Here is a 25609-nt window from a genome sequence, read left to right on the forward strand (position 1 = left end):
ACTGAGACTCAGGGAGTGGGAAGGACTTGCTATTAAGTTGAAAACATACAACTCAGATCTTCAGAATCCAAGCATGGTGCACTCCCCACTGCTACACACTGCCTCTCCCAGAGGCTTTGTAGAGGCACGAATGGGGCAGATCTCTTGGCTCCTGGCTCTGTTATAGCTCTGATCACAGAGCTACTGGACGCCAGGCACTCTGCCAGGTGCTTCTCTCATCCTTTATCTAGTAAATCTTCACTACCACCCAGTAAATAAACGTTACTAACCACATTTTACAAATGAATAAACACAGGTCTAAAGTTCAAAAGACATATGTCCAAAGACACACAACTAGGATGTGGTCAGAATTCACCACCAGTCAGTCTGACTCAAAGCCCTGGCTCCTCCTGCTACACTTCACTGCCTTCGTGTGTCTACGTCCTCCACATGGGCTGGGACTGAGACTCTTACTTGTGTATGCCTGGCCCATAGCAGGCGTTAGCTAAATGTTAGTTCATGGAATCATTTTTCCCAAGACTAAAGATTAAAAGGAACAAAGAAGGCTATTTCATACAGATAAAAATTACAATCCAACCAGAACATACAATAATCACAAAACTTTATGCTCCAGGGACTTCCCTGGTAGAGCAGTGGTTAAGAATCTGCCTGCCAATGTAGGGGACACGGGTTTGATCTCTGGTCCGAGAGGATCCCACATGCTGCGGAACAACTAAGTCCGTGTGCCACAACTACTGAAGCCCACACACCTAGAGCCTGTGCTCTGCAACAAGAGAAGCCACCGCAGTGAGAAGCCTGCGCACCGCAACAAAGCGTAGCCAAGTAGCCCCCGTTCACGGCAACTAGAGAAAGCCCGCAAGCAGCAACGAAGACCCAATGCAGCCAAAAATAAATAAATAAATAAATAATTTTTTTTAAAAAAAAAGAAACTTTATGCTCCTAACAACACAGCTTCAAAGTATATAAAGCAAAATTGAATCAAAAGAAAAAAAAAAAAAAGGAAAAATTAGCAAACCTCACAAAGTAGATTTTATACACCTCTATCAGAAATGAACAGAGGAAGTAAGCCAGTGGTTCTTAAACTTTTTGGTCTCAGGACCTCTTTACACCCTTAAAAATTATTGAGGTTTTAGATTAAATCAAAGAACTTTTGTTTATATAGATATCTACCATTTATATCAACATCTACAATGGTTAAAATGAAAACTGAGAAAAAATTTATATATTAATTCATTTCAAATAACTGTAATAATCCCATTATATGTCAACATAAATAACAAATTTTTGTGAAAAGTAATTACATTTTACAAAACAAAAAAATTTAGTGAAAAAAAAAATTTAGTGAGAAGAGTGGCACTGTTTCACCTTTTTTTTTTGGCTGCGTTGGATCTTCATTGCTGCGCAGGCTTTCTCTAGTTGCGGTGTGCGGGCTTCTCACTGCGGTGGCTTCTCTTGCTGTGGAGCACAGGCTCTAGGCACGCGGGCTTCAGTAGTTGTGGCACATGGGCTCAGTAGTTGTGGCTCACAGGCTCTAGAGCGCAGGCTCAGTAGTTGTGGCGCACGGATTTAGATGCTCCGCAGCATGTGGGATCTTCCCGGACCAGGGCTCGAACCCATGTCCCCTGCACTGGCAGGTGGATTCTTAACCACTGCGCCACCAGGGAAGCCCTGTTTTACATTTTTGCAATCTCTTTCATGTCTAGTTTAATAGAAGACAGTCAGATTCTTATATCTCCTGCATTCCATCTGTTGTTACATGTTGTTCTGGTTGACATATATGGAGAAAATTTGGCTTTACAGAGAAATGTAATTGGAAAAGAGAGTATTTTAATAGCCTTTTTAGATATTATGGCTATCAAACTGACAATTTTGACAAAATTGACAGGTGACAATTCCTTAAATGTTGGTTGTAATGTAGAATCTGAATCCACATCAATAAACTTTTCTTACTCAACAGAGTAAAATCCTTAAAATCCATTGGTCTATCTTGTACCTTGAGTGGATCTTCAAATTACGTACAATTTTGACCTTGTGGACTCCCTGAAAGCCACTTGGGGGCCCTCAAGGGAACCCTGACCACAAGGAGAACCACTGAAGTAGGCACTAAAGAAGTAGAAAAATGTAGGATTTGATAACATAATTAGCAATTTTTTTTTTTTTGGCCGCACCGCATGGCTTGCGGGATCTTGGCACGGAGTCCTAACCACCGGACTGCCAGGGAATTCCCAATAAGTAGCAAGTTTAATCTAAGAGTTCTCTGTGTAGAACTTTGCTCACAACAAACCATGAATACACATTTTGAACAAGTGGTTCCCTCCATCAGCTGGGGGAAACGTGTGCCTGGACAGACAGCAGACGCTCCAAGATGGACAGATGCCCAGCATGTCAGGTGTCCCACCCAGCTGCCTAGGCCCTGGGACAGCCTCATCAGAAAGGGATACGACATCAGAGCGCAGCTTCCTCCTTTCTCTGGCCACAGGGGGAGAGCGTCCCTGAACAGCTACCCCAGGGTGCAGCCCCCCACCTGGGTTCCTTTCCTGTGAAGGGCTTCCCTCCTCAATCTCATCATGGGCCCCATGTCAGGGCGCCTCGTGGGTCCCCAAGGCAGAGTTGCCGGGTAAAGCCTACCCATCCTCCTCTTCCAGGAAGTTTCTAGCCTGGCCCCTCTGCTCTTCGGAGCCCCTGGAACTGCCAGGTACAGACTCCCCCGGCTCTCAGACCATGTGTAGTTCTTACATAAGCAGCAGCAGGAACAATGCCTCACTCTGTCCAGGCCAGGCACTGGGATGCCAAGAACAGCACAGGAGACCAGCTACGCAGGGAGCCAGCACCTTGTACAACCATCTGGGAGCTCCAACACCCCCTGCCAGGGACCGAAACCACACCTCCCCTGGAGTGCAGAAGCCCTGCCAAGCGCAGAGGGGGTGGTGAGGGGTAGGTTGGAGTGCAGGGAACGGAACTGCTGCTCTGAGTCCCAAACCAGAGCCAGGGCCAAGGTGTCCGAGGGAGCTTTCAGAACACACACATTTATACCCTAAAGTCACACATCCCTTGGCAATCTAACATTCCTAGGTATCTACTATGTGCTGGCATTGTGCGGGAGGCTTTCTTTCCATGCACCATCTTGTTTGCCCCTCACAATAACTGCTGAGGCGGTTCTATTTTACAAACAAAGAAATGAAGGGTCAGAATGGCTAAGTATTTGCCCAAGGTCACTCAGAGAGTATACACTTGGATTTGAACCTGGCTCTTTCCGTCTGCAGAGTCCAGGCTCTTGCACCATTACTACACTGTCTGGCCCTGCAGGGAGTGGTCCTTCACCTTCTGAGTGGTCATCCCCAGAATCTCTTCACGCTGGGGTTGGGAGAGGGAGAAGGGGCAGGAAAGCTTGTTCTCCCCAGACCCAACTAGGTCGTCCTGGACATCAAAAGAACATCCTGTCCCACCCTAGGGCTCTGTCTGCTTAATTTTCTTCTGCCTCCTCTGCCCTGCCTTGTGTCTTTTTCTCACGACTGGATCAGATGAAGCAGGGCCTATGTCTTTTGTATTTCTGTAGCCCCATCTGTGGGATACACACCTCGAGCCTTGCACACAGTAAGTGCTTCCTGTGTGTCTGCTGAATATTAAGAGAAGTGATCCTTCACCCCTCTCCACTACCCCTGCAAGGATAGATCCATGGGAAGATGGGAGCCTTGGAAACATTCAGGAGGATGGGGATGGGGAGGATGTTAGGGCAAGAGTGGAGGGGGCAAGTGCCCCAGAACTCCTGCCCCCCATAGCACCCCAAACCCTCCTACAAGATACCTCCCCAGGGTACCCTCCCCACCAAAGGCTGGGGGGTCAGTTCTCCAGCTAGGTTCTCAGGAAGGAGCCCCCCACCCCACCCCCAAGCCTCTTGTCCAAAGCTCCTCCCACAGGAAAGCCAATGAAAGGCAGGGTCCAGACAAGGAAAAGACCCCAGACATGGGGCTCCTGAAAGCTGCCTCCTCTCTGATGTCCCCCTGGATATCCTCCTCAATTCCTTCCTTCTCTGGGCTCCCAGAGGAGGTACAGTCTCCTCCCTTAGCGCTTCCTACCCTAGGCTGGTATTTATCTTAGGGCAGAGTAGTTAAACCCTGGCCTTTGGAACCCAACACCTGGACTCAAATCATGGCTACTTCATCTATTAGCAATGTGACCAAGGGCCAGTTACTTCACCTCTCTGAGCACCCCGCCACCATAGTCATTAAGTCTGCAGACTCAGAATCCAGACCTCCTGGTCATATCTGGGCTCTGACTCTGGAATCAGACTTCCTGGGTTCAAGTCCTGGCACCAATTTTTACTTAACGTTTTTGTCTCAGTGCCTTTATCTGTAAAGTGAGGATAGTAATAGTATCTGCCCACCTTATAGCATTATTATGAGAATTAAATGAGGTAGTTTATGCAATATGCTCAGAACAGACTTGACACATAGGAAGCACCCAATAAGTGTTAGCTATCACTGGAAATGGTTGATAAGGTTGTGAAGTGCTGTGCAGCGTCTGAAGCACTTAATAAGCGCTCACTAAATAGTAGGTATGATTATCTTTGCCCCCACTAAGCTGTGATGTCCCAGAGGTGGGTTCTGGATCATATCCCTCTCTGATTCCCCAGCAGTCAGCACGCTGCCCGGCACCAAGCAGGAGCTCAATAAATGCGTGAGGACTGGGAGTGAAGAACTTGCCTGCCTGGACCAGGAGGGTGTGGGAAGCCAGGAGCCTCCTGCCGAGAGAAGGGAGAACCGAGGTGTCAGGGAAGAGAAAACAGAGCAGAGTGGTAAGGGCCGAGACGGAGAGATAACCAAGTGAAGTGAGTGAGAAAAGGAACAGGAGAGGCTGTGGCGGAGAGAGATAAGGAGGAAGGATGGAGAAGGCGAGGGGCGAGGAAAAAGCCTAGGGAAGTGAGGGAGCCCCGGGGAGAGGCGCAAGGCGAGGCTGGGTCAGTGGCAGGGGAGTGGGCGAGCGGGAGAGGGGCGCACGAGCCGGCGCTGAGCGGGACGCGCAGGCCCCGGGGCAGGAGGGGCAGGGGGGGCGCCACCCTGCCTCCCCGCCTTGGGGCGGGGGCCGGGCGGCCGGAGATTGGCTGGGGCGCGCGGCGAGGCCAGGGCTGGAGCTTCAAGGTGGGAGGCGCCAGGATCACTCTGTGCGCGCGGGCGCGGGACGAGGCTGCCACCCACTTGGGCGACCTCAGCGGCAGGGGAGCATCGGGGACCTGTGCAGCCATGCGGGCGGCGGCGGGGGGCGCGCGGGCGGCCGCGCTGGCGCTGCTGCTGGGGGCGCTGCACGGGGCGCCGGGGCGCGGCGAAGAGTACGACTACTACGGATGGCAGACCGAGCCGCTGCACGGGCGCTCGTACTCCAAGCCGCCCCAGTGCCTCGACATCCCCGCCGACCTGCCGCTCTGCCACACCGTGGGCTACAAGCGCATGCGGCTGCCCAACCTGCTGGAGCACGAGAGCCTGGCCGAGGTGAAGCAGCAGGCGAGCAGCTGGCTGCCGCTGCTCGCCAAGCGCTGCCACTCGGACACGCAGGTCTTCCTCTGCTCGCTCTTCGCGCCCGTCTGCCTCGACCGGCCCATCTACCCTTGCCGCTCGCTGTGCGAGGCCGTGCGCGCCGGCTGTGCGCCGCTCATGGAGGCCTATGGCTTTCCCTGGCCCGAGATGCTGCACTGCCACAAGTTCCCCCTGGACAACGACCTCTGCATCGCTGTGCAGTTCGGGCACTTGCCCGCCACCGCGCCTCCAGGTAGCGCTGCCGCCGCCGCCGCCGCCTCCCTACCCCCAACCCCCAGCGCCCCGCGCGCTCCGACGGGATAGATGCCGCTTAGCAACCCCTTAGCACAGCTCTTCAAGCCCCCAGAGGTGCCACACACACGTCTTTGCTCAGCCCTGCATGTCGCCCCGAAGCCTACCAGCCTTCCCACCTGCGGCTGTGGACATTCCCACTGGTTCTCCCCCATTCCAACTCCGTTCCTGAAACCTCCCCCACTTCCCTCGCAGCTCCCACCTTCCCAAGCTTCTGGAATCCCTGGGGGAGCCCAATGCTATCCCCCTATCCTGAGGCCTCCAATAAATGCCTTATCACCTCTCTCAGCCCACAAATGCCCAGGATTGCTAAGCACACTCTGGGCTATGATTTCCACCCTGTCCCCATTTTCTGTACCTGGGAACCCTAAATTCTCCCACTCTTTCCCCAGTCCCCCAGGTTGGGAGACCTTTGGGTAAGGCTCAGTGCAGAAAAGTGAGCAGATTGCCAGGCTCGGCCCCTGACAAGGAGCCCTTGGGCAAGTTGCTCAACTTTGAGCCTTGGTTTCCTCATCTGTAAAATAGGAAGCAATCCCAGGTTCCCAAAATTTATGAGATCCTAAGTGCCACCTCCCACCCACCGCCCCCAATTCCATTACCCCTAATTCCTCTCTGGTCTCAGCCTCCCCTTCACTGTGCACCCCCTCACTCTTCCCCCCACTGTCTGCCAAACTCCTTCCAGGCAGAGTAAGCCCAGGCTGGGCACCAGACAGGAGAATAAACAGTGGCACCAAGCAGGGCAGCTTTGCCTGGGTGGCTAATACCCAGAATCTAGGGAGCCCCTGGCTCTGGGACTCTCCCAAGGGGCAGCACCACTCCCCCATTTTCCATTTGACCCGGCCCCCCAGAAACAACTGGACTCCACCACACCCCACCCACCCCTCAAAGCTAACCTCACCCATGCAGTCCCCAGTCCTACACACCCACACAGGACCTGAGAGTTGCGGCTGGGTGGGGGTCCTGTGACCAAAGAGTGTTGAGAGAAGAGAAACCCCCTATTCTCAGGTTAGTAATGGGACCAGGAAGCAGGGGAGAAAGACCCAGCTCAAGCAGAGACAGCATAGTCCCCAGCAGGGATCCTAGCATGGCTCCTTTATTCTGGTTTTCTTGGAGCCCGAACATTAACAGCCTGGAAAGCAGGGAAATCCCAGGCTTGGATTCCCACCTGGCTCTGCCCTCCCACTCTCACCCGCTTTGGGCCCCTCTCTCCCCCATGATGGGGCGCCCACCAGGAGGCAGAGACAGAGAGCGAGGTCAGGTGCTGTGTGGTAGGACCAGAGGCAGCCCGAGGTATCTGTGTGGCCAACAGACAAAACTGAGAATATTTCATACAAAGAGTTTTGGCTTCCCTTGAAAAATCGGAAGTTCTGGTAATGCTAAACTGGGTGCTCCTCAGTTTACCTCAGTCCCTGCCCTGCCGGCGTCACTCATTTACCCACCTGTCTGGAGCCTGGGTTCCTAGAAAGACCCCGCAAACATCCGCACCCTAGCACTAATCTAGGAGTCACAAATCCTGAGTTCTAAGCTCAGTTCTCACTAGCTTTGTAGACTTGGGTAGCCACTCTGGACCTCGGTTTCCTTTTCTTTAAGAGAGGAATAATGATACCTACTTCATAGGCTGAGGACTAAATGAGACAAAATTTAGAAAAAGACAGTGCACATCATGGTCACAGCTGCCAGGGTCATGGGGTAATCGTGCCCACCTGGTCAGTTTTGTCCCTTCACGACTTTTTGAACTTCACAGCCACTCAGTGAGCATTATCATTATCATCATCCTGTTCCCCGATGAGGAAGTGGAGGCTTGGCAGGGGGAGGTGGCTGGTCAGTGGGGGAGCCTGAACCCTAAGTGGCTCTATGGACTCTGATCCCCTCTCCCCACCCCTGCTTCTCTCTTCAGTGACCAAGATCTGCGCCCAGTGTGAGATGGAGCACAGCGCTGATGGCCTCATGGAGCAGATGTGTTCCAGCGACTTCGGTGAGTGTAGAGCCCATGTGGCCACTGCCCTCCCCTCAGAGAAATGTACCTCTTTTTTGCAGGTCATCCCAGGGACTTCAAAAGCCCCTCAAGGCCATGGTCCATCCCTGGCCAGGGCTCCAACAGCCCTCCCTTGACACTGTCTACAGAGGGGCCTCCAGGGCTGGATTCTCTTTAGGGGAAGCAGGCTTGGCCCAGAGATGGATGGGGGCAGCAGAGGGGAGAGATGGGCTCCAGGATGGAAGTGCAGCCCCCTCGTCCCTGGGCACCTCTGCCTAGTACCTGATGCACCTCTGGCCAGGGGAGCTGTGGTCACCCCTCCCACAGCTTCATCCTGGAGCCTCCCCATTCCTGGGGCAGTCAGGACTTGGCTCCTGTGCGGACCACGCAGCCCAGCATGTGGTCTTGGCCAGGTCGGCTCCCCTTTTGTGTCTTAGCCTCCTCTGTCTATGAAAAAGAGAAAGCAATGAAATCCTTCCTGCAGCAGGTCTTTGATGTCATCAGTCTGTTTGGAAAGAGGACACTACTACTGCAAGGTGTGTGCGTGTCCGAGAGAGAAAGAGGGGGTGGGGGAGAAGGAAAGAGATTTTATAACACTGTCCTTCCCTGGGCGGCCAAAGTTATTCTCTGGCTTCTCCCTGGCTGCTCCCGGAGATGGGGACCCAGAGGCCTGCAGAAGGAGGACGCTGGCCTAAGTGACCGCCACCAACTCCATTAGGCTCTCTGGCCTTCAACCACCTCCTCCACTACCCCACACACTCACACTCCTACACACACCACAGACATTCTCTCACACACAAAACACACAGCACCACACTCCACACTCCCACCCACACTACACAGTCGCACACAGATTACAGCGGTGGGTTCGCTCAGCAAGAGCTGGTTGTATGCGGCGCTTCCCAACCCTGCGCTCCGTGACTCAGTGGGTCACGGTGGGAGTGCTTACCCATGGAAATCAGCACATGCGACAGAGAAGGGCACCCCGCCCAGAGCCGGCTGTCTAGCATTTAGACCCACCACTGCTCCAAACACCACCCCCTGCTCCAAACACCACCCCCTGCAACACACACACACACACACACACACACACACACACACACGCAGCCAGAAATCCCGTTTGGAAGCATCCCCAGAGATCATGAAATCCAGCCTTCCTCCGTCACAAGGACCACCCCTCCACCAAACCCTCCCTCCAACTGGTCAGCTCCACCCCCAATATTTCCCTTCCCCGGGGAGCCCACACCCAGCTCCACTCGCCACGGAGAGCTCTCCACCCTGCACCTGGTGTCATGGAAAGGCACAGGCCAGACCTCAGTTCAACCCAGGCTCTAGAATTCAGGCACATCACCACCTCTCCAAACCTCATTTCCCCACCATACCTCAAGGATGAAACATGATAATGCCCGTGCAAGTCCAGCACATGATGGGAGCTTCATAAATATTAGCGTGTACGCGCAGAAGCTCCATCTCCCCAAGCCCCAGGCCTGGAGCTTCAGGCAGAGCACCAAGCATGGGGCCACCAGCGTCCTGAGCAAACGTGACGGTTCTCAGGCCATCCCTCTGTCCACCCCGACACACAGTGGTCAAAATGCGCATCAGAGAGATCAAGATAGAGAACGCGGACCGGAAGCTGATTGGAGCCCAGAAAAAGAAGAAGCTGCTCAAGCCGGGCCCCCTGAAGCGCAAGGACACCAAGAGGCTGGTGCTGCACATGAAGAACGGCGCTGGCTGCCCCTGCCCGCAGCTGGAGAGCCTGGCCGGCAGCTTCCTGGTCATGGGCCGCAAAGTGGACGGACAGCTGCTGCTCATGGCCGTCTACCGCTGGGACAAGAAGAACAAGGAGATGAAGTTCGCGGTCAAGTTCATGTTCTCCTACCCCTGCTCCCTCTACTACCCCTTCTTCTATGGGGCCGCGGAGCCCCACTGAAGGGCACTCCTCCCTGCCCCACCCAGCCAGCTGTGCCTTGTCTTCTGTCTCCGCCCCTGGGGCGCACTCTCTCCTCCTGCCCACCTGGCCTCCCCCTACTCCCAGGCTGACCCAGCCCCTGCCGGAGGGTGGTTCATGCAGAGCTGCTACCAGCCCAGGCACTAAGGGATGGACATGGAGCCAAGCTGTCCTTGACCGAGGGGTTCTGGGCTCCTTGAAGGTTTCCTCCCATAGGAGCAGAGGTTTCTCAGTTGGGAGAAAGTAGGCAGAGAGAAGACAGAGCTCTAAGCAGCCTGAGGAGGTGGTTTCCAGAATAGCCGGTGGTGTCAGCTCCCCTCTGTTGGTGTTGGTGGTGGTGGGGCCTCGCCTGGGAGAGGGAAGTCTTGGTATTAGGCTGAGCTACTTGAGGGACAGTTCTTGGCCCCCAGGGCCCCTTCACGTGTCCTCATTGTAGCCCCCCCGAAAGCAAAGGGTCACAGTGCCCTCCAGCCACGCCTCCCCACCTTCCCAGTCTCTGCCTGTTTCCCTTCCCGCTGGGCCGGAGAGAAGCCCAGCCCAGCCCCGCTCCCAGACGCTCACTCCTCAGCCTCCGCATGTCCCTTTTATCCTGATGACTGCTACTGCTGCGAGGCCATAAATACTAGACTGATGCAGGTAGGGTTTGGTTTTCTATTTTTTTTTAAGTTTTTAATTAAATCAAAGAAAACAAACTGGTTTTAACCAGGTGATTTCTTTATCAGCTGGTTCCTCGGTGGGGTGTTCAGAAAGGACTTCGCGAAAGAGGCCTTTTTGTAACCCACGGACTGTCCACACAGACATACTTGGAATGCCTAAAAAGAGCAATTCCCATGTTTTCACAGGATCCCCCGAGAACACATAGAGAGGGTCACCCTTCTCATCCTCACGACGAGACTAACTCAGCAATGGAGATGACTGTCCTTTTGTCTCAGAGGAAGGACAGAGACGCCAAGTTCCCCAGCCTTCTCCCACCATCAGAAGGCTCCCACAGTCCTGCAGCATCTCCCTGACATGGGCAGTGCCTGCTCTGAGGAGCCCCCAAAAGGCCAGGCCACAGGGAACTACTCCGAAGAGCCAGAGTCCTAAATGTGTCACTCCTACCCCTAGAGCTCAAACACCCCTGGGCACTGGACGTGTAGGAGATGACGGTGTGGACAGGTGCTACTCCAAGCTGGTCCCTGGACCAGAGCATCATTATCACCTCAGAGCTGGTGAGGACCACAGAAGCTCAGGCCCCACCCCAGACCTGCATTTTAATACATAAACCTTCGAATCATCTAGGGAGCTTTTACAAAGTACTGGGCTCTACTCTAAATCAATTAAATCGGAACCTCTGGAGGGTGGTCCAAAATCAGCATTTCTAGATGCCCACTGGGGCAGTGTGCAGCCAGGGCTGAGAACCTCCATCCGGATAAGCCAACAGCTAAGGCAGGAGGGCGAGGGGCTGAGGTTACCTCAGGCTGGAAGGGTCCTGGTCCTGCATGCAGGGAGGGGACCAGCTATAATGCCTCAGGGGGGCTTCTTCAGCGAGCTCAGTGCAGATGGAGGCTGCTACCTTGAGCTGGACGGGGCAGCGAGGGGAGAAGGCTTGAAACAGAGGCGACAGGCTGCTGTCAGTAACACGTCCAGAATTTGGGAGGGGTGTTGCCTGGAAAGAGTCCTGAGGGGACCGTCAGCAGATGCTGAGGGACAGGGCAGACGTACCCAGAGCAGGGGGCTGGGGACACCCCCAGGAGGCTTTCCTCACCAACTGGGGTACAGCTGGGATGCCGAGTCCAGTCAAGGTCTGCTGATCCTCCAAAACAATGGAGCCACGTTCTCTTGAGGTGAGGAAAACCCTGGCTTGCTTCCGCAGCTCTCAGAGGAGCACGCTGCCACAGAGAAACAAGGGGCCAGTGTGGGCTAACAGGTGGTCTGACAGCCTGCCCATAAATCACCTCCCTGGCAGTCAGGTGCCCCACACAGGTCAGGGGCGGCCGAGGCCTGCTTGTTTCTCCTCACCTCTGAGGAAGCCGCTGCCTCCCACGCTCGCCCAAAGCCTGCCCAGCCCACCTGGCTCCCTGAAACCGCCCCTTGTCTCCCAGCCTCCTACCCTGACCAAATATTTACGGGCACTTCTAGGGTCAACCAAGACCAGGGATTATTTCTTCACTGAATACACAGGACTCAGGCTGCTTCTGGCCAGAGCACAATACTGACCTCTGTCAGGTGCTGGCAGCCCATGAGAGGGAGCGGGCGGGGAGGGGCTCCCGTAGCCCACCCTGCGAGGCCCCAGCAAGGCGCTCCTCACCCACCGCCACGAAGGAGTCAGGCCCTGCTCTGCACCTTGGCTCTGTCCCCAGCACCTGCCGTCAGAGCCCCCGGCAGTCTCTTCCCTGGGACCAAAGACCAGGGAGGCCCTGCAAGGCCCTGCCTTCAGTTCAGTCACAGAACACTGTCTCCTGGCCAGCCTGAGACAGGCGGCGGGTGTTGCCCAGCGAGCATCTGCGCTGCGCATCAGTGAATGATGGCATCCGACTGCGTGGAGCAGAAACCTCCAGAAACAGCGGGACTTCCCCCCTCAGGAGGTCTGGAGGTGGGAGGTCCATGTCCCAGGCTCATTCTGCCTTCCTGCTCTGCCAGGGGGTGGTGCCTCCTTCTCCCAACTTCTCAGCCACATTCCAGGGAGCAAGGCGGGAAAGGGCTAAGAGCAAAAGCGGCGCGTCAGCTGCCTCTGGCCCTTTTGATCAGGAAAACAGTAATTTCCCAACAAGTCCCACCTGGTAGATTTCCACTTCTCGCTCACCAGCCAGAACTAAGTCACATGGCCAGTCCTAGTTGCAAGGGAGCAGAGGAAGTGTTTCAGCTGGGTACAAAATGAGAGTTCTGATAGAGAACAGAAGGGATTTGTGGTAGACCCATGACACTCAGGATCGGGTGAGAAGAGGCCAGTTCTGGGTTCCAATGCTGTGACTTAATGACCATGTGACACTGGGGACATGTCCTAGCTGGAAAATGGAGTGATCATGTCTACTTCACAGGGTGGCTGAGTGTTAAGCAGGGAAATGTATGAAAAATACCTGGAAACAATGCCCAGCATTTAGAAGATGCTCATTAAATTGTAATTAGTATTTTTATTAACCAAAGGCCTTGACCTAGCACAGTGCCTGCACAAAATAAGTGCTTATTAAATTCCTAATTGATTTGTTAATCAACTAAGAAATGCTACTGGCAGGAAGGCAAGGAAAAGACAGGAACATCTTATCTAAAGGCCACAATTGTTACTTCCAGAAGAGGGAGAGAATTCACATTTGTGGTTTTGCATCAGAAAATACATCCCCAGGTAGTATGTAGGGCAATAGAAGAGAGAAGACATATAATACCATAGTAGCATTCAGTATATATCAAGCCCATTAATATATAAATATTCAAGCACTTTGGCATTTTAATTTAAGCCTCCTGAGGTAGGTACTATTATTATGCCCATTTTAATGGTGAGGAGACTGAGGTTCAGAAAGGTTAATGAACTCGTTGAAGGACACAGAGCTGTACGTACTGGTGTGGTTAGGATTTGACCCCATGCTCTTAACCCCTGTACTACTGCCTGCAGGGGGCAAAGCCGAGGACAGGTGGGCAGGATTGTGTACAAGCAGCCACGCATCTGCTACCCTGCCTCACAGGAAGATTTTTGGGGACCCTGCTCAGATCTCACTCCAAGGACCCTGAGAGCAGCAGAAGAGCCATCCTTGAACCACGGCTTTTCTCCCAAATCCCAGGGCAGCCCACCCCTTCGCCCCTCCTCCTCTCTCAGCCCCATCAGCATCCAGCCTCTCGGGTCCCACAAAGGAAGCTCACATCCCACAACTGTTTAGTCGGCTGTAATCCTGGCTAAAGTTCACTCCTTGGGAAATCCAACGTGGGGGGTGGTTGCTGCTGGAATGTGTGTGGCTGGGACCCAGTGTCCCAGCCCAGACAGCAGGCTCTGCTGGGGCCAGGGGAATCCAGAACCTCCAGCCCCAAGCTGTGCCAGAGAATGGAATGTGCTACTCTAGGGTGTTGAAACAGACCCAGCCAAGGAGATGGGGCGGTGCTGGGAGCTGGGGGAGCTCCTGCCACAAGGCTGCCTCTGTTCCCCTGGAGGCTGAGCCCACTTCACTAGGGCTGGTGGTGGGCAGGCCCTCCTGTTAGCTCAATGGCTCAGAACCTCCTGGAGCTAGTGGGCACAAGGCAGAACAGAAGGGAGGTGACAGCCAGGACTGCTATGGTGACCAGTTTCTCTGAGGCATCGACAAGCACCTGTGGCACAGCTCACATTGCGGCTCCATGGCTTACTAGCTGTGTGACCTGGGGCAGGTTACTTAACCTCCCTAGGCCTCCACTTACTCATCGGTGAAATGGAGTTAATAATAGAACCTAGCTTTGGGGACTGTCACGAGGTTTAAATGAGATGACACACTCAGCATACTGCCCAGTACAAGTGCTCAATAAACGTAGGTATTATGATCTTAGAGCCACCAGCTGCAGGATAGATGCTGGAGCCAGGGCCTCGAAGGTTCCATGGAGACAAAGGGATAAAAATGGCACTTCATTTGGCTTCAGCTCTGAGAGCCAGGTGACCAACGACCTCAAATCCCGAAGACCCCACAAACCACGGCCAGTTCAAGGTCTGCCAAGGCTCACTGGAGGCTGCTCCCCACCACTAGCAACCCATGAAAAGATGGCCAGAACCCTCAACCCAAGCCAGGCTGTGGGAGCTGGCCATCCATCCAGGTCTGCCCAGCAGGTCCCAGGGCTGTCGCAGACCTGGCTACTGTCCCCTCACTGGGTCCCTGAGAACAAACTGCAAAGCATCTTTTAAACCAGGCATCCAATTCTACAATGGACAATCTGCTTTCCAGGCCATCCCACCTTTGGTCCTCTCCAGGCTGTGGACCCCAGGCAGCGGGAAGGCACAATCTACTCCTAGTAAAACCCTCCACGGCTCCATTTTCCCAGTGGCACCTGCACTTTGAAGATGTCCATCACTGGCATGCTCTGAGGCCCTCACACGCACCTCAAGGGGACAAGGAGGTGGCTATCCTTCTATGAGGCCACTGACTCCAGATGATGAAAACCATGTTTCTCACACCCTGAATCCCATGTCCTGAAGGCTACTCGTGCTATAGTCTGTATTTCACCATTAGACATTGTTTTCATTTTCCCAACATAAAATATTGACTCTGCTTTTTCAAACTATACTCTGGCTTCATTCTTTCCTGAAAATAATCTATGATTATTCTCTAGTTTAAAAAAAAATTGCTGTTCTAAGCCATGCAGGGCAGAGTTGTTTTGATATTCCTAAAGATGGCCAGAATGAGAGAAATGAGTTAGTGTTTATTGAGCATTTACTATGTGCCAGGCACCTCGCTTCCCACCTGGAGTGGACTATCTCATTTAATCCTCACAGCAGCCACACGAGATAGAAATCACTATCTACCCACTTTACAGATGAGGAAAGTAGCACAGAAAGGCTTGGGGGCAAGGCCCCTGCAGCAACTCCAGTGTGGCTGCAGCCAATGGTAGAACAGGGCCAAGTGTGGAGCCGGTCCATCGCAGCACCCGCCTCTACTGTCACCGGGATGCTCTCTGGCTAGTGCAGGCTGCTCCTGCTCTAAGGGAAGTCCCTTCTGGTTCCATCCTCCCATGCTGTGGGGAACCCGCATCTTCAAATGGGTATGGTGTGGCTCCCACAGTGAGGGGCTGGACTGGATTATCTCTGAGCATCCCTCCAACTGACCTACTGTGACACACGCCCTCCACGAGAAGAACCGCCTTCCTGGGCCTGTGCTACCACTGCTGTCCCCTTTTGCTCAAAGGCCCTATTTTCCACTCCTCCAGCATCTCTACTGTTCCTCTGGACTACCAGGCTACTGAGGTCGCTTTGGTACTTTTGTTTGCCACTTTGGTACTTTTTAAAGTGAACATGCTCTTCTGTAAAAACTGCTAGACAAGGTTCTGGCTGCGTCCCTGTCTCTTGCGGCCCCCTGCTGGGGCTCCCTCGTCCTAGGGGAAGTTACCAGACCGAGGCCTCAGTGTGCTGTGAGGACCCCTCAGGCACCGCAGTCTGAGTTGCACGTGCATGGGGTCATGAGGATGTGGCTGCAACCTGACCTCGACTCCAAGGCAGAGTCTCTCCACCCGCCTTTACTGCCTCAGGCCCAAGGTCTTGAAGACACCGCTCAAGTCCAGCTGTGTGTGGTCTGCAAAGTGCCATGCCAAGCCTTTTGCAGCCACTGCTCAACTTCCCTGGGCCTCAATTTCCTCCCCTGTAAAATGGGAAGAAAAAGTGCCTACCTCTTAGGGCCGTCTTGAGGATTAAATGAAATAATGTGTGTAAAGCACGTATCACAGCGCCTGGCACCCAGTAAACACGCCCCAAACCCCAGCTCCCAGAGAACTGCTTCTACTTCCCATCTCACAGCCAATCCTGTTTCCGGCTGGTTCTCAGCCTCCCCCAGGGCTGATCCTTTTCTGCTTTCTCAGAGGGATTAGCTAAAATCTTTCCATTCTAAAGCCTGCATTGCTTAGTATTTACCAAGTTCTGGTCCCCAGCCCAACCCCCAGCCCTCACAATGTGGTCACAGTCACAAGACGCCGCCTCAAGTCAATCCAACAGGCATCTCGCTGAGCCCCTCCTGCGCAAAGCACAGCTTTCCTCCCCCAACCCCAGGTCATACCCCAACTTCAGCCTCCGCAGCCCCTCCGCCCCGTCTTGCAGACACAGCCCAGGCCTGCAAACTCAGCCAGTGCTGGGGGGGACCTGGCTCTCCAGCCTCAGGGAGAGGGGGCATGCAAGGACCAGGACGAAAACATAGGAAGCTTGAGGCCTTTTTATTGACAATTCTCCATATACACAGACATCCTTTTAGTTCCTCTCCAGTGTAAATAAAGCACAAGCACTTAACTCTCATATCTCCACAGGACAAGGGAGCCCAAGGAAGGGGGTCTACCAAGGCCTGCCTGGTTCCCCAGGGACTTGCCCCCACTTGGCCTGGAGAAGTCCCCTGGCTCCTAGACTGGTTGGCCTGGAGAGAAAGCTGGCCTAGGATGATCCTTGTCTCCCCAGCCTGCCACCTTGTGTCCCTGCTTAGGGTATAGAAACGTCTCCGCCTCCCAGGGTTCTGAGTCCCAGGCAGCCCATGAGTTCAGGGAAGCATCCTAGGGTAGGAGAAGCCCCCATCCTCTTTATCCCATTCCTTGTGCCACATGTTCCCGGGAACCATGCAATAAATAAATAAATACTTCAAAAAGGCAGGGAAGCTCCTGGGGAAGGAAGGGGTGCCCGAGCCTGCTCATGGCTTAGGGAGAGACACTGTGCCCCTAAGAGCCCAGAGTGAACGTGAAATTGTTGGAGAGGGGATAGGGACCCCAAGTGGCCTTATCCCATAACTGCTGTCCTGCTGGAGAACAGCCCTGGAATCTGAGACCCAGCCCAGCGAGATCCTACACTTCTCAGGCCCCCAGAGGTTGAGGGCTTCAGGACCTCTGCTCTGCTTCCTGGTCTCACACTCCATGGGACAAGGGGCCAGGGAGGGGAACCGTAGCTCTAGGCCAGAGAAGGGGTGCCCAAGGCTCTGAACACGGGAAGCAGGAGTGATCTGAGTGCCCAGCATCTACCCGGCAGAGCTGAAAACACCAGAATAACATGTGGGCTGAGATTCTGTAAGTCAAGGTCCCTGCAAGGTGGGGCTGAGGCCCTCTGAGCTGCTGGGGTGCCCGTTTTGCTCTGCTTAACACTGAAGGATTCTGCCAGGCCCTCCCAGACATGTCCTCCTCCGGGGGAATTTGGGAACTTCAACCCTGTTTCTAGAAGTACTTTTGGTCTTGATAGCCCTCACCACACCCTCTGGTGGGGAAAGGATGAGGTCCTGATGCCTGAAGGGACATTCGAACAGAATTGGGACACGTGCAAGCCCTTCTGCAGGCTCTCAAAGGGCAAGGGCTTGGCCCAATACCCAGCAGGGGAAGAATCTCTTTTCCCAATCTCTGACCTCCAGGCTTCTAGAATTCCCAGGCCTGCAGGGACACCCTGATCCCAGGCGAGACCAGGCCTGGCTTACTGCTGCCCTCTAACTTATATTCCCTGCCCAGCCCTGAGTCCACTAACAGCCCAGAGCAGAGCAGGGCAAACACTCCAGTCCTTGTTTGAGAGCAACCACTACTGGCCATCCGCAGGAGTAAAGAACAGCTCCAGAACCCGGCTGGAGTCAGCGAGGGCAGGAAGGGGAAGCCTACCTAGCATTCAGGCCACATTTGCCCAGCACATGCCACATGGGGCTAAGGGTGGGGAGAGCGGGGTCTACTGCTGGCCCCAGGGACAGGCGCCCGCCTGGACCCTGGGCCCTCTTCTCACTTGCTCAAAGTCTGGTTACACGAGGCACACACAAACACAGTCTCTCTCTGGGCTTCAGGGGCTGAAAAGGAGGAAGAACTTGGTGAGATGCTTCCTCATGCTCTCTGGCTCATGGCCCCAAATACCAGAACCGCCTCCCCACCCCCCGAAGCCCCACACAGACCACCCATCACCCAGCCTACAAGCTCGCTGTCCCAGCTCACTAGCCTGCCCTCAGAGAATTCTCTTTCCATGGGAACTGGGGGCTTTGGGGGTGACCATACCAACAGCAGGCCTCACCCAGATGTTCTATGCATTAGAAATTATTTTAGCACCAAAAGAATACCTTTAAAAATGTTTTTTAAATAAAATACCAGAAGAAAATTTTCCAGAATGTTTTAACAGTGGTTATTATCTCTGGGTGGTAAGACTACAAGATTATTTTTCTCTTCCTTCTTCTTCTGTAATTTCCAAATCTTCTAGAATAAGCGTATGTTACTAGCATGACCAGAAGAATGAAAAAAAGACACTCAATTTAACATTGTAACGTAGTGCAAAGCAGTATGTAATACATGCTCCCATTTTTTTCTAGAACATGCATATGTATTTATCCCATGTGCGACGGCATTAATGACCGGGAAGGGTCCACGCCTAACAGTTCTCTCTGGGAGAGATTAGGAATGTTTTCCTTTCTTTGGCTTTTTGTTTTGTTTTGTTTACAATGAGTAGGTATAGCTTTTATAGAAGGAAAAGAAATTATTTTTTTTATTTAGTTAAAAGCATTACCAAGGCAATGAGAAAGAGAATGGAATTCAGGACAGTGGTCTCCCTGGGGACGGCAGGCGTGGCACTGGGGAGCCTTGGTGGTGCCGCTCATGCTCTATTTTCTAGCTTTAGTGAGCGCTCAGAGGTATTCATTACTGCGCTTCACGATTCAGATGCGTTATATATATACTCCTGTCCGTGCATCAGATGTTTTCGTTTTTCCTTTGTTAAAGGGAGATGGAGGAGATCCCCAGTTCCCTGGACCTCTCGCTGACCCCTGGCTCCCTGCCCACACACAGCAGCCCCCAGAGGAGGTGGGAGGCAGGCGCGCCCTCCCGCTGCCCGGACCCCCAGCCTGCACCACTCACCTGTGGCCCCCATGGAGGACCTGGGTACCTTGAAGGAGCAGCACCGAGAGCAGAAGCTGTTTCCACAGTTACTGCAGTTCCGCTGCAGACAAGAGCCAGGGTCAGTCTTGGATCGCCTGCCCCCGGGCACCTGGAGCTCCTTTCCACCAGCTGGCCCCACCCAGAGAACCTGGGACAACTATGGGAGTGGGGAGGTGCCCTAGCGGGGCAGGACTGAGACCAGATGGGACATCCCACGAGAAGGCTGGTGAAGCCATGGGCACACGGGGCAAGCGGAGACCCACTCATCTGAGCAAACCTCAGACCAGACCCCAGGCCCAATGTGGCCCAAGCAGTCAGACTTCATCTGTGACCTCGAGCTACTCCCCTACATCTCGTCCCAAGTCCCCAGCAAACACACCCTCGAGAAGACTTACCCTCTTCTTCAGCACTGAGAAGGTGGCCGAGCAGCCCGTACAGCTCCCTGAGAAACAGAGGCAGCAGCTCAGCTTTGACCCAGCCCAGGCCTTGCAACTCTCGCCTTCTCCTGACTCTTCTAAATGGGGACACTCAGGGCGCCAGCCCAGCCCAGACTCCTTGGCTGGGAGCAGAGTGCAAAGTCCAGATCCAGAGCCAGAAGGAGGGATTCAAACTAAGAAGGAAAAACCGATGGCCACCGAGAATCGATGTCCCAGACTATACACAGCTGCTGTCCCTGCTCCCACCTAGGGCTTAGAGACCCCCCACCTGTAGGTCCAGCCCAAATCAAAGAACATCCAGCAGAATCTACCCCCTGGAAATCACACCAAGTTGGCAGGGACTTGACAACAGGCATCCCTCAGAGAAGGTGGCTCCAACGATCTCTAATGAAACCTGCCTGACACAACCCCTTCCAAAGTGTCTCCTTACAAGTACTCTGCCCACAGCTAAAGAGAGAAATGCCTCCTAAAACACCAGACTCCTGCCTTCTGTCATCTGAAGATTCCAGAAGAGAAGCTCAGAACCAGGCACCTTCCAAAAAGATGCACAGGGCAAGAGGTGCAGGCCCTAAGAGTGGTGGGCGGACGGGGTGACATACAGCCGGGAAAGAGATCCTGCCTAAACCACCAGACACAATGAGTCAACAAGGTTTCAGACACGGTTTCAAGCGGAGAAGTCAGTAGCAGCTTAGAAAACAGCTGGCAGGAAGCAAGGGAGGTGTAAGAAGAGATGAAAGATGGGGAAGAGAGGACCGATCTTTTTTTCTTTTCTGGCCATGCCACGCAGCATGCAGGATCCTAGTTCCCCGAACAGGGATCAAACCCGTGCCCCCTGCAGTGGAAGTGCGGAACCCTAACCACTGAACCACCAAGGAATTCCCCCGACCATTCTTTTCGAGGTGACATCAAGGCAAAGGGGCTTAATAGAAGCTGTGCTCACCACCCACCCATGCTTCCAGGAAAATTAAAGAAGGAAAAGGTGGGCTGCAACAAGGACACAGTCTGATGAAGGGGGCACATGCAGGTGAGTGAAAAAAATCAAAAGGATGGAGAAGGAGAGGAAAAGCCACACTGGGCCCTTATGACTTCAGTGAGCTCCAGAAGCAGAAGCAAAAACTTATGAGAACAAGGAAAGTTGCAAGGGCTGCCGCCAAGAATACTGACTATAATTCAACACAGAAATCTCCATGCAGATGGGGGGTACTGAGCCAGGGGAGAAAAGGCAGGGGTCCATACTAGGCAGGAGGGTGGCTCACAAAAGGGGACCAGAGAGGCCAACCAAGGGCTGTGGGCCCAGAAGAGAGCCGGCTAGGGTCCCAGAAAAACCTGAGAGGGGACAAGATTACTGAAGGAGGTTTCCAGACTTGGGGCCCAAAGGCCTCCTGTGATCTAACCAGAGGAATTATCAGCTTCAGGGCGCACTGCTGGGCCTCTTGGACCACCTGTCTGGCCAGGTACACAGCACCAGGCCTCACCTTCACACAAAGGCCCAAAACGACGTGGTCCCTTTCTCTGTCCACCCAGAATCCCCTGCAGCTCTTGCTAAAGGACACGCCCTGCATTCAAGGAGAGGGGACCCTAGCTAGAGCAGGAGAAATCTGACACCAATGGGCTTAAGGTAGATGATGTTGCTGTTGCTGTCTGTCAGCCCGTGACCCTGGCAGAGGAAAAGAGAGAAGAGCATAGCGCCCCGCTGGCTGGTGATGCCAACCCAGGAAACAGGCTGCTCCAAGACTCTGTCCCCCACACTACGAATTAGGTCAAGGCCGCCCACCTCTGGCTCTCCTTAGCAAGGGGCATGGGACAGGGGAAAGGAGCTGCTCAAAGACTGACACTCTGGCCCCTCTCAAATGGATGGAGTACCAGGGCCAACCGCCCCAAGGCAGCCACGTGGTCTAGTGAAACAGCCCCGTACCACGCACAGACCTGGAGCCAGGGAGGGCTCTGTGTGCCGACGCCAGCTCAGGCAGGCACGTGGAGGAGGAGGGCACCCCGATCCCTTCCGACACCGACCAACTCTTCTTGCCCCTATTTTCAGCCAAGGTCCTGACTCACCACGTGAGGATGCCACGGGGGCAGGGAGAGCAGGAAGGAGCCTAAGACCACACAGACCTGCCAAGGCAATGGTCACGGAGCCTCCAGGATAGAGGGGGCCCTTCCCACTAGGACTCCCCCACTCGGAGTTCGCGGAGAAGCGCGTGCGCAGCCTGCCCTCATTCCTCCCGTGCATCCCCTTCATCCGCTCGCAGCCAGAACGGAACGGCCCCCAGAGCAGCTCACTCACCCCGGCCTGTGGGAGGCAGACCCAAGACAGAGCTGCTACACTTGCCCTCACGGCCCAGAGCTTAAGAATATCTCACGGGAGGGACAGCAAGCAGTCTTGAAGAATGGAGGGCTAAGGGGGTCTTAGGAAAAGAAGCATTTTCTGCCTTTGCCATCCTTGTGGGAACCTGACAAGCCTTCACCCATCCTGGTTGGGATTATCTGAACCAAAAGCCAAATATAGAAACAGGATAGGCATAAAACCAGGGCACTTCAGACACCAGGGCAAAGGGAGGATGATGAGTTAGAAAGAACATGAGGACTTCCTTGGTGGCGCAGTGGCTAAGAATCCGCCTGCCAATGCACGGGACACAGGTTCGAGCCCTGGTCCGGGAAGATCCCACATGCCGCGGAGCAACTAAGCCCGTGCGCCACAACTACTAAAGCCCATGCGCCTAGAGCCCTTGCTCCGCAACAAGAGAAGCCACCGCAATGAGAAGCACGTGCACTGCAACGAAGAGTAGCCCCCGCTCACCGCAACTAGAGAAAGCCCGCGTGCAGCAACGAAGACCCAACGCAGCCAAAAATAAATAAATTAAATAAATTTAAAAAAGAAAGAACATGGGAGTCAAATCAGATGACCTGGATTTGAGTCACAACTCGACCATGTACTGGCTGAAGACTCTGGGCAAATCACTCTTTTCAACCTCAGGTTACTCACCCACCAAATGGGAACATCTAAGGGGCTTTACTTAAAATTCATAGATATAAAAGTATAATTTGCCAGAACAAGAGTATTAAGTCTTGTGTAATGTCACTTGGGACTTCCGGAACCTGGCTGCTTCTAAGGACTAAATGAGACAGTGTACAAGAAAGCGCACTGAACACAGAGCGCTCGGCAGCAGTCAGCGATCATCACAAATAAAAGGAAAGGATCTTGAATGACTGGGGACATTCACAGAGCAGAAAGAAACAGCATGTCCAGGAGGTCTAACGCTCAGGAAACAAGTGCCCTGGTTGCTGCAGGGGCAGGAAGGTAGGCCCTGAGCGCCCGGGGTCAAATGCCTCAAGATAAACCCCAGGGGCTTCTCCCAGGGCACAGCACCCAGAACTCACTCCCACCAGAGCTGACAGAGCAGCCAGCCCATCCTCCTCCTGTCAGCGGACAGCAGGCAGAAGCAAGGTTCTGTTTCAGGACCAGGGTGACTCCCAAGTCACCGGCTCTCCAGGCTTCAGCTATAACTTCATCAAAATGGCTCGGCTCGACTCCCACTCTCCTGATCGGAGCCAGGTCTCCGAGCTGTGCTAACAGTCAAGTCCACCCTTCTCCAAAGCTACCTTCCTGGGTGCACCTGCATGCCCAGTAAAATAAGGACTAGCCAATCTACCAGCTTGGCTGGGGAGAAGAAACAGCAGGGCTCCATCATCCCCAGGGGAAGACACTGTTTCCTTCAACTTGCTTCCAATCGGACTGGAAAGATCCAGACAGGCTCCTAGGCACCTGCGGGATGGACCAGGGCCTTTCACGTTAACAGCGCCCCTTACAAAGCACTTACTGTGAACGTGCCAGCACTTAATGAGCATTATCTCGTTTGAGACCTACAACAACCCTGTGAGGTAAGAACTTGTATTATCCACCTTTTACAAAGGGGAAACTGAGGCACGGGGAAGTTAAATAATTTGCTCAAGGACATCCAGCAGCGCTGGAGTTTGCACCAGGCGCTCAGACTCCACACTCAGTTCCCAGCCATTATGCTCCACTGCCCACCGCAGCTCTGCCTGCCTCAGGACCACACCTCTCTGCAGTCCCGGAGTGGCGCTTCTAGAACTGAATACCTCATCTTCCCGCAAGATTTAATAAGGACAGAGACACAAGAAGGAACCCACGTTCCCTCCCTCTCAGTCCCTCTGTGCATGTGCTACCTCCCCAGGGTCCTGTGGACACAGCTTTACTCCTTGCCCTCCTCATAACCCAGCACCTCTGGCCCCATGGCCGGGGCGCCCCCCAGCCAGCCCTCCCCTGGGCCGTACCGAAGTTGTTGGTCGGGTACCGCTTGCGGAGCCGCTCTGTGAGCCTCGACACCTTGTTGCGCAGCACCTCGTTCTTGCTCAGGAACCCGTTGTCCTGCAGGACCAGCTCATCCTCTGCCGGGCACGGGGCCCCCTCGTCATCCTCCTGTGGGAAAAGCTGCTTCCAGTTCTGCCCACCTTGTGGCAGGGCTCCGGGATCTGCATGCATGGTGGACCCCGAGAGGCGTGGCGACCACCGGCTCGGCCACCCTTCCCCCCATCCTGCCAGCCCCTGCCCACCTCACCAAGGCTGCTACTTACCAGCACCACCAACTGGGTCTCCTGCCTCCCAAGGTGCGGGGGAGAAGGAGAGAAAACAGAGAGAAGATAGCAAGAAGGAAGCTGCAGGGAGGGGGACCCCCAAAGGAAAGGAAGCACAGAAGTGCTACGCTGAGTTCATCTGAGCACGTCCCAAAGGGTGACGCTAACAGAGGCCCCTGTAAAAGGACCGCAACATCAAATAAGCTTGGGGGAAGCTGTGTATTACTGTTTTTCAAACTGGGTGAAATTAATTTGGTCATTATCTTAATAGAACAGAATTGAACAGGAAAGAAAATATCCCTTACAATGTGTTTTTCAGGAAACTTTTGTTTCATTTAAGTTTTTCGTATTTCACAGACATAAGTGTGAACTGGGTCAAGATGTAAAATGTGTTCCTTACTGTAGGTCATGAACAAACCTGCTTGAAAGCCCCTGCTATATATATTCCCTACCATCACCACCAAGACTCAGAGTCCACAGCCGCTTCAAGTCTTAGAGAAATCTCAGCAGTTGAAAATGTAAATGCCCACATGGACGAGGCTAATGTAATAGTAAAGCGGGCTGGGTGTAAATCATAGGCCTGGTGAAAACTCACAAAACTGCCATTTCTTGTATCCCCCACTTTACAGAGAGACATAAAGAGAAGTGATTTCCTACTATAAGAAAAGCCATAAGGGGCTTCCCTGGTGGCGCAGTGGTTAGGAATCCGCCTGCCAATGCAGGGAACACGGGTTCGTGCCCCGGTCCGGGAAGATCCCACATGCCGCGGAGCGGCTAGGCCCGTGAGCCACAACTACTGAGCCTGCGCGTCTGGAGCCTGTGCTCCGCAACAAGAGAGGCCGCAACAGTGAGAGGCCCGCGCACCGCGATGAAGAGTGGCCCCCGCTTGCCGCAACTAGAGAAAGCCCTCGCACAGAAACGAAGACCCAACACAGCCAAAAATAAATAAATAAATAAATTTATAAAAAAAAAAAAAAAAAAAAAAAGAAAAGCCATAGGGCTTCCCTGGTGTCACAGTGGTTGGGAGTCCGCCTGCCAACGCAGGGGACATGGGTTCAAGCCCTGGTCCGGGAGGATCCCACATGCCGCGGAGCAACTGAGCCCGTGTGCCACAACTACTGAGCCTGCGCACCTAGAGCCCGCGAGCCACAACTGCTGAGCCCACGTGCCGCAACTGCTGGGGGCCGCGCGCCTAGAGCCAATGCTCCGCAACGGGAGAGGCCACTGCAGTGAGAGGTCCGTGCACCGCGGTGAGGAATGGCCCCTGCTTGCCTCGGCTGGAGAGGGCCCACGCGCAGCGGCGAGGACCCAATACAGCCAAAAAAAAAAA

The 25609-nt window shown here is 53.9% G+C and overlaps 2 protein-coding genes across 8 annotated transcripts in view; one reads left to right on the top strand and one right to left on the bottom strand.

The window, feature by feature from the left end:
* ZFYVE27 (zinc finger FYVE-type containing 27) overlaps positions 1-25609 on the bottom strand; it is a 124019-nt gene that overhangs the window by 84990 nt on the left and 13420 nt on the right. For 5 of the 7 annotated variants that reach the window (XM_059900418.1, XM_059900415.1, XM_059900416.1 and 2 more), the window contains 3 exons: positions 23980-24124; positions 19645-19691; positions 19229-19310 (listed from right to left, as the gene is read on the bottom strand). In XM_059900418.1, the coding sequence (XP_059756401.1) occupies positions 19229-19310; positions 19645-19691; positions 23980-24124 (274 nt within the window). Of the gene's footprint in view, positions 1-16575; positions 18178-19228; positions 19311-19644; positions 19692-23979; positions 24125-25609 lie in introns of those variants that run through there. The other 2 variants (XM_059900421.1, XM_059900419.1) reach the window with 1 other exon arrangement.
* Positions 5241-10380, top strand: SFRP5 (secreted frizzled related protein 5). The gene is made up of 3 exons (XM_059899791.1): positions 5241-5763; positions 7720-7797; positions 9381-10380. The coding sequence occupies exons 1-3, from the start codon at positions 5241-5243 to the stop codon at positions 9725-9727; spliced, it is 948 nt and encodes a 315-aa protein (XP_059755774.1). The 3' UTR covers positions 9728-10380.

The sequence above is a fragment of the Balaenoptera ricei genome, chromosome 16 (genome assembly GCF_028023285.1).
Source record: "Balaenoptera ricei isolate mBalRic1 chromosome 16, mBalRic1.hap2, whole genome shotgun sequence".
Taxonomy (NCBI): domain Eukaryota; kingdom Metazoa; phylum Chordata; class Mammalia; order Artiodactyla; family Balaenopteridae; genus Balaenoptera; species Balaenoptera ricei.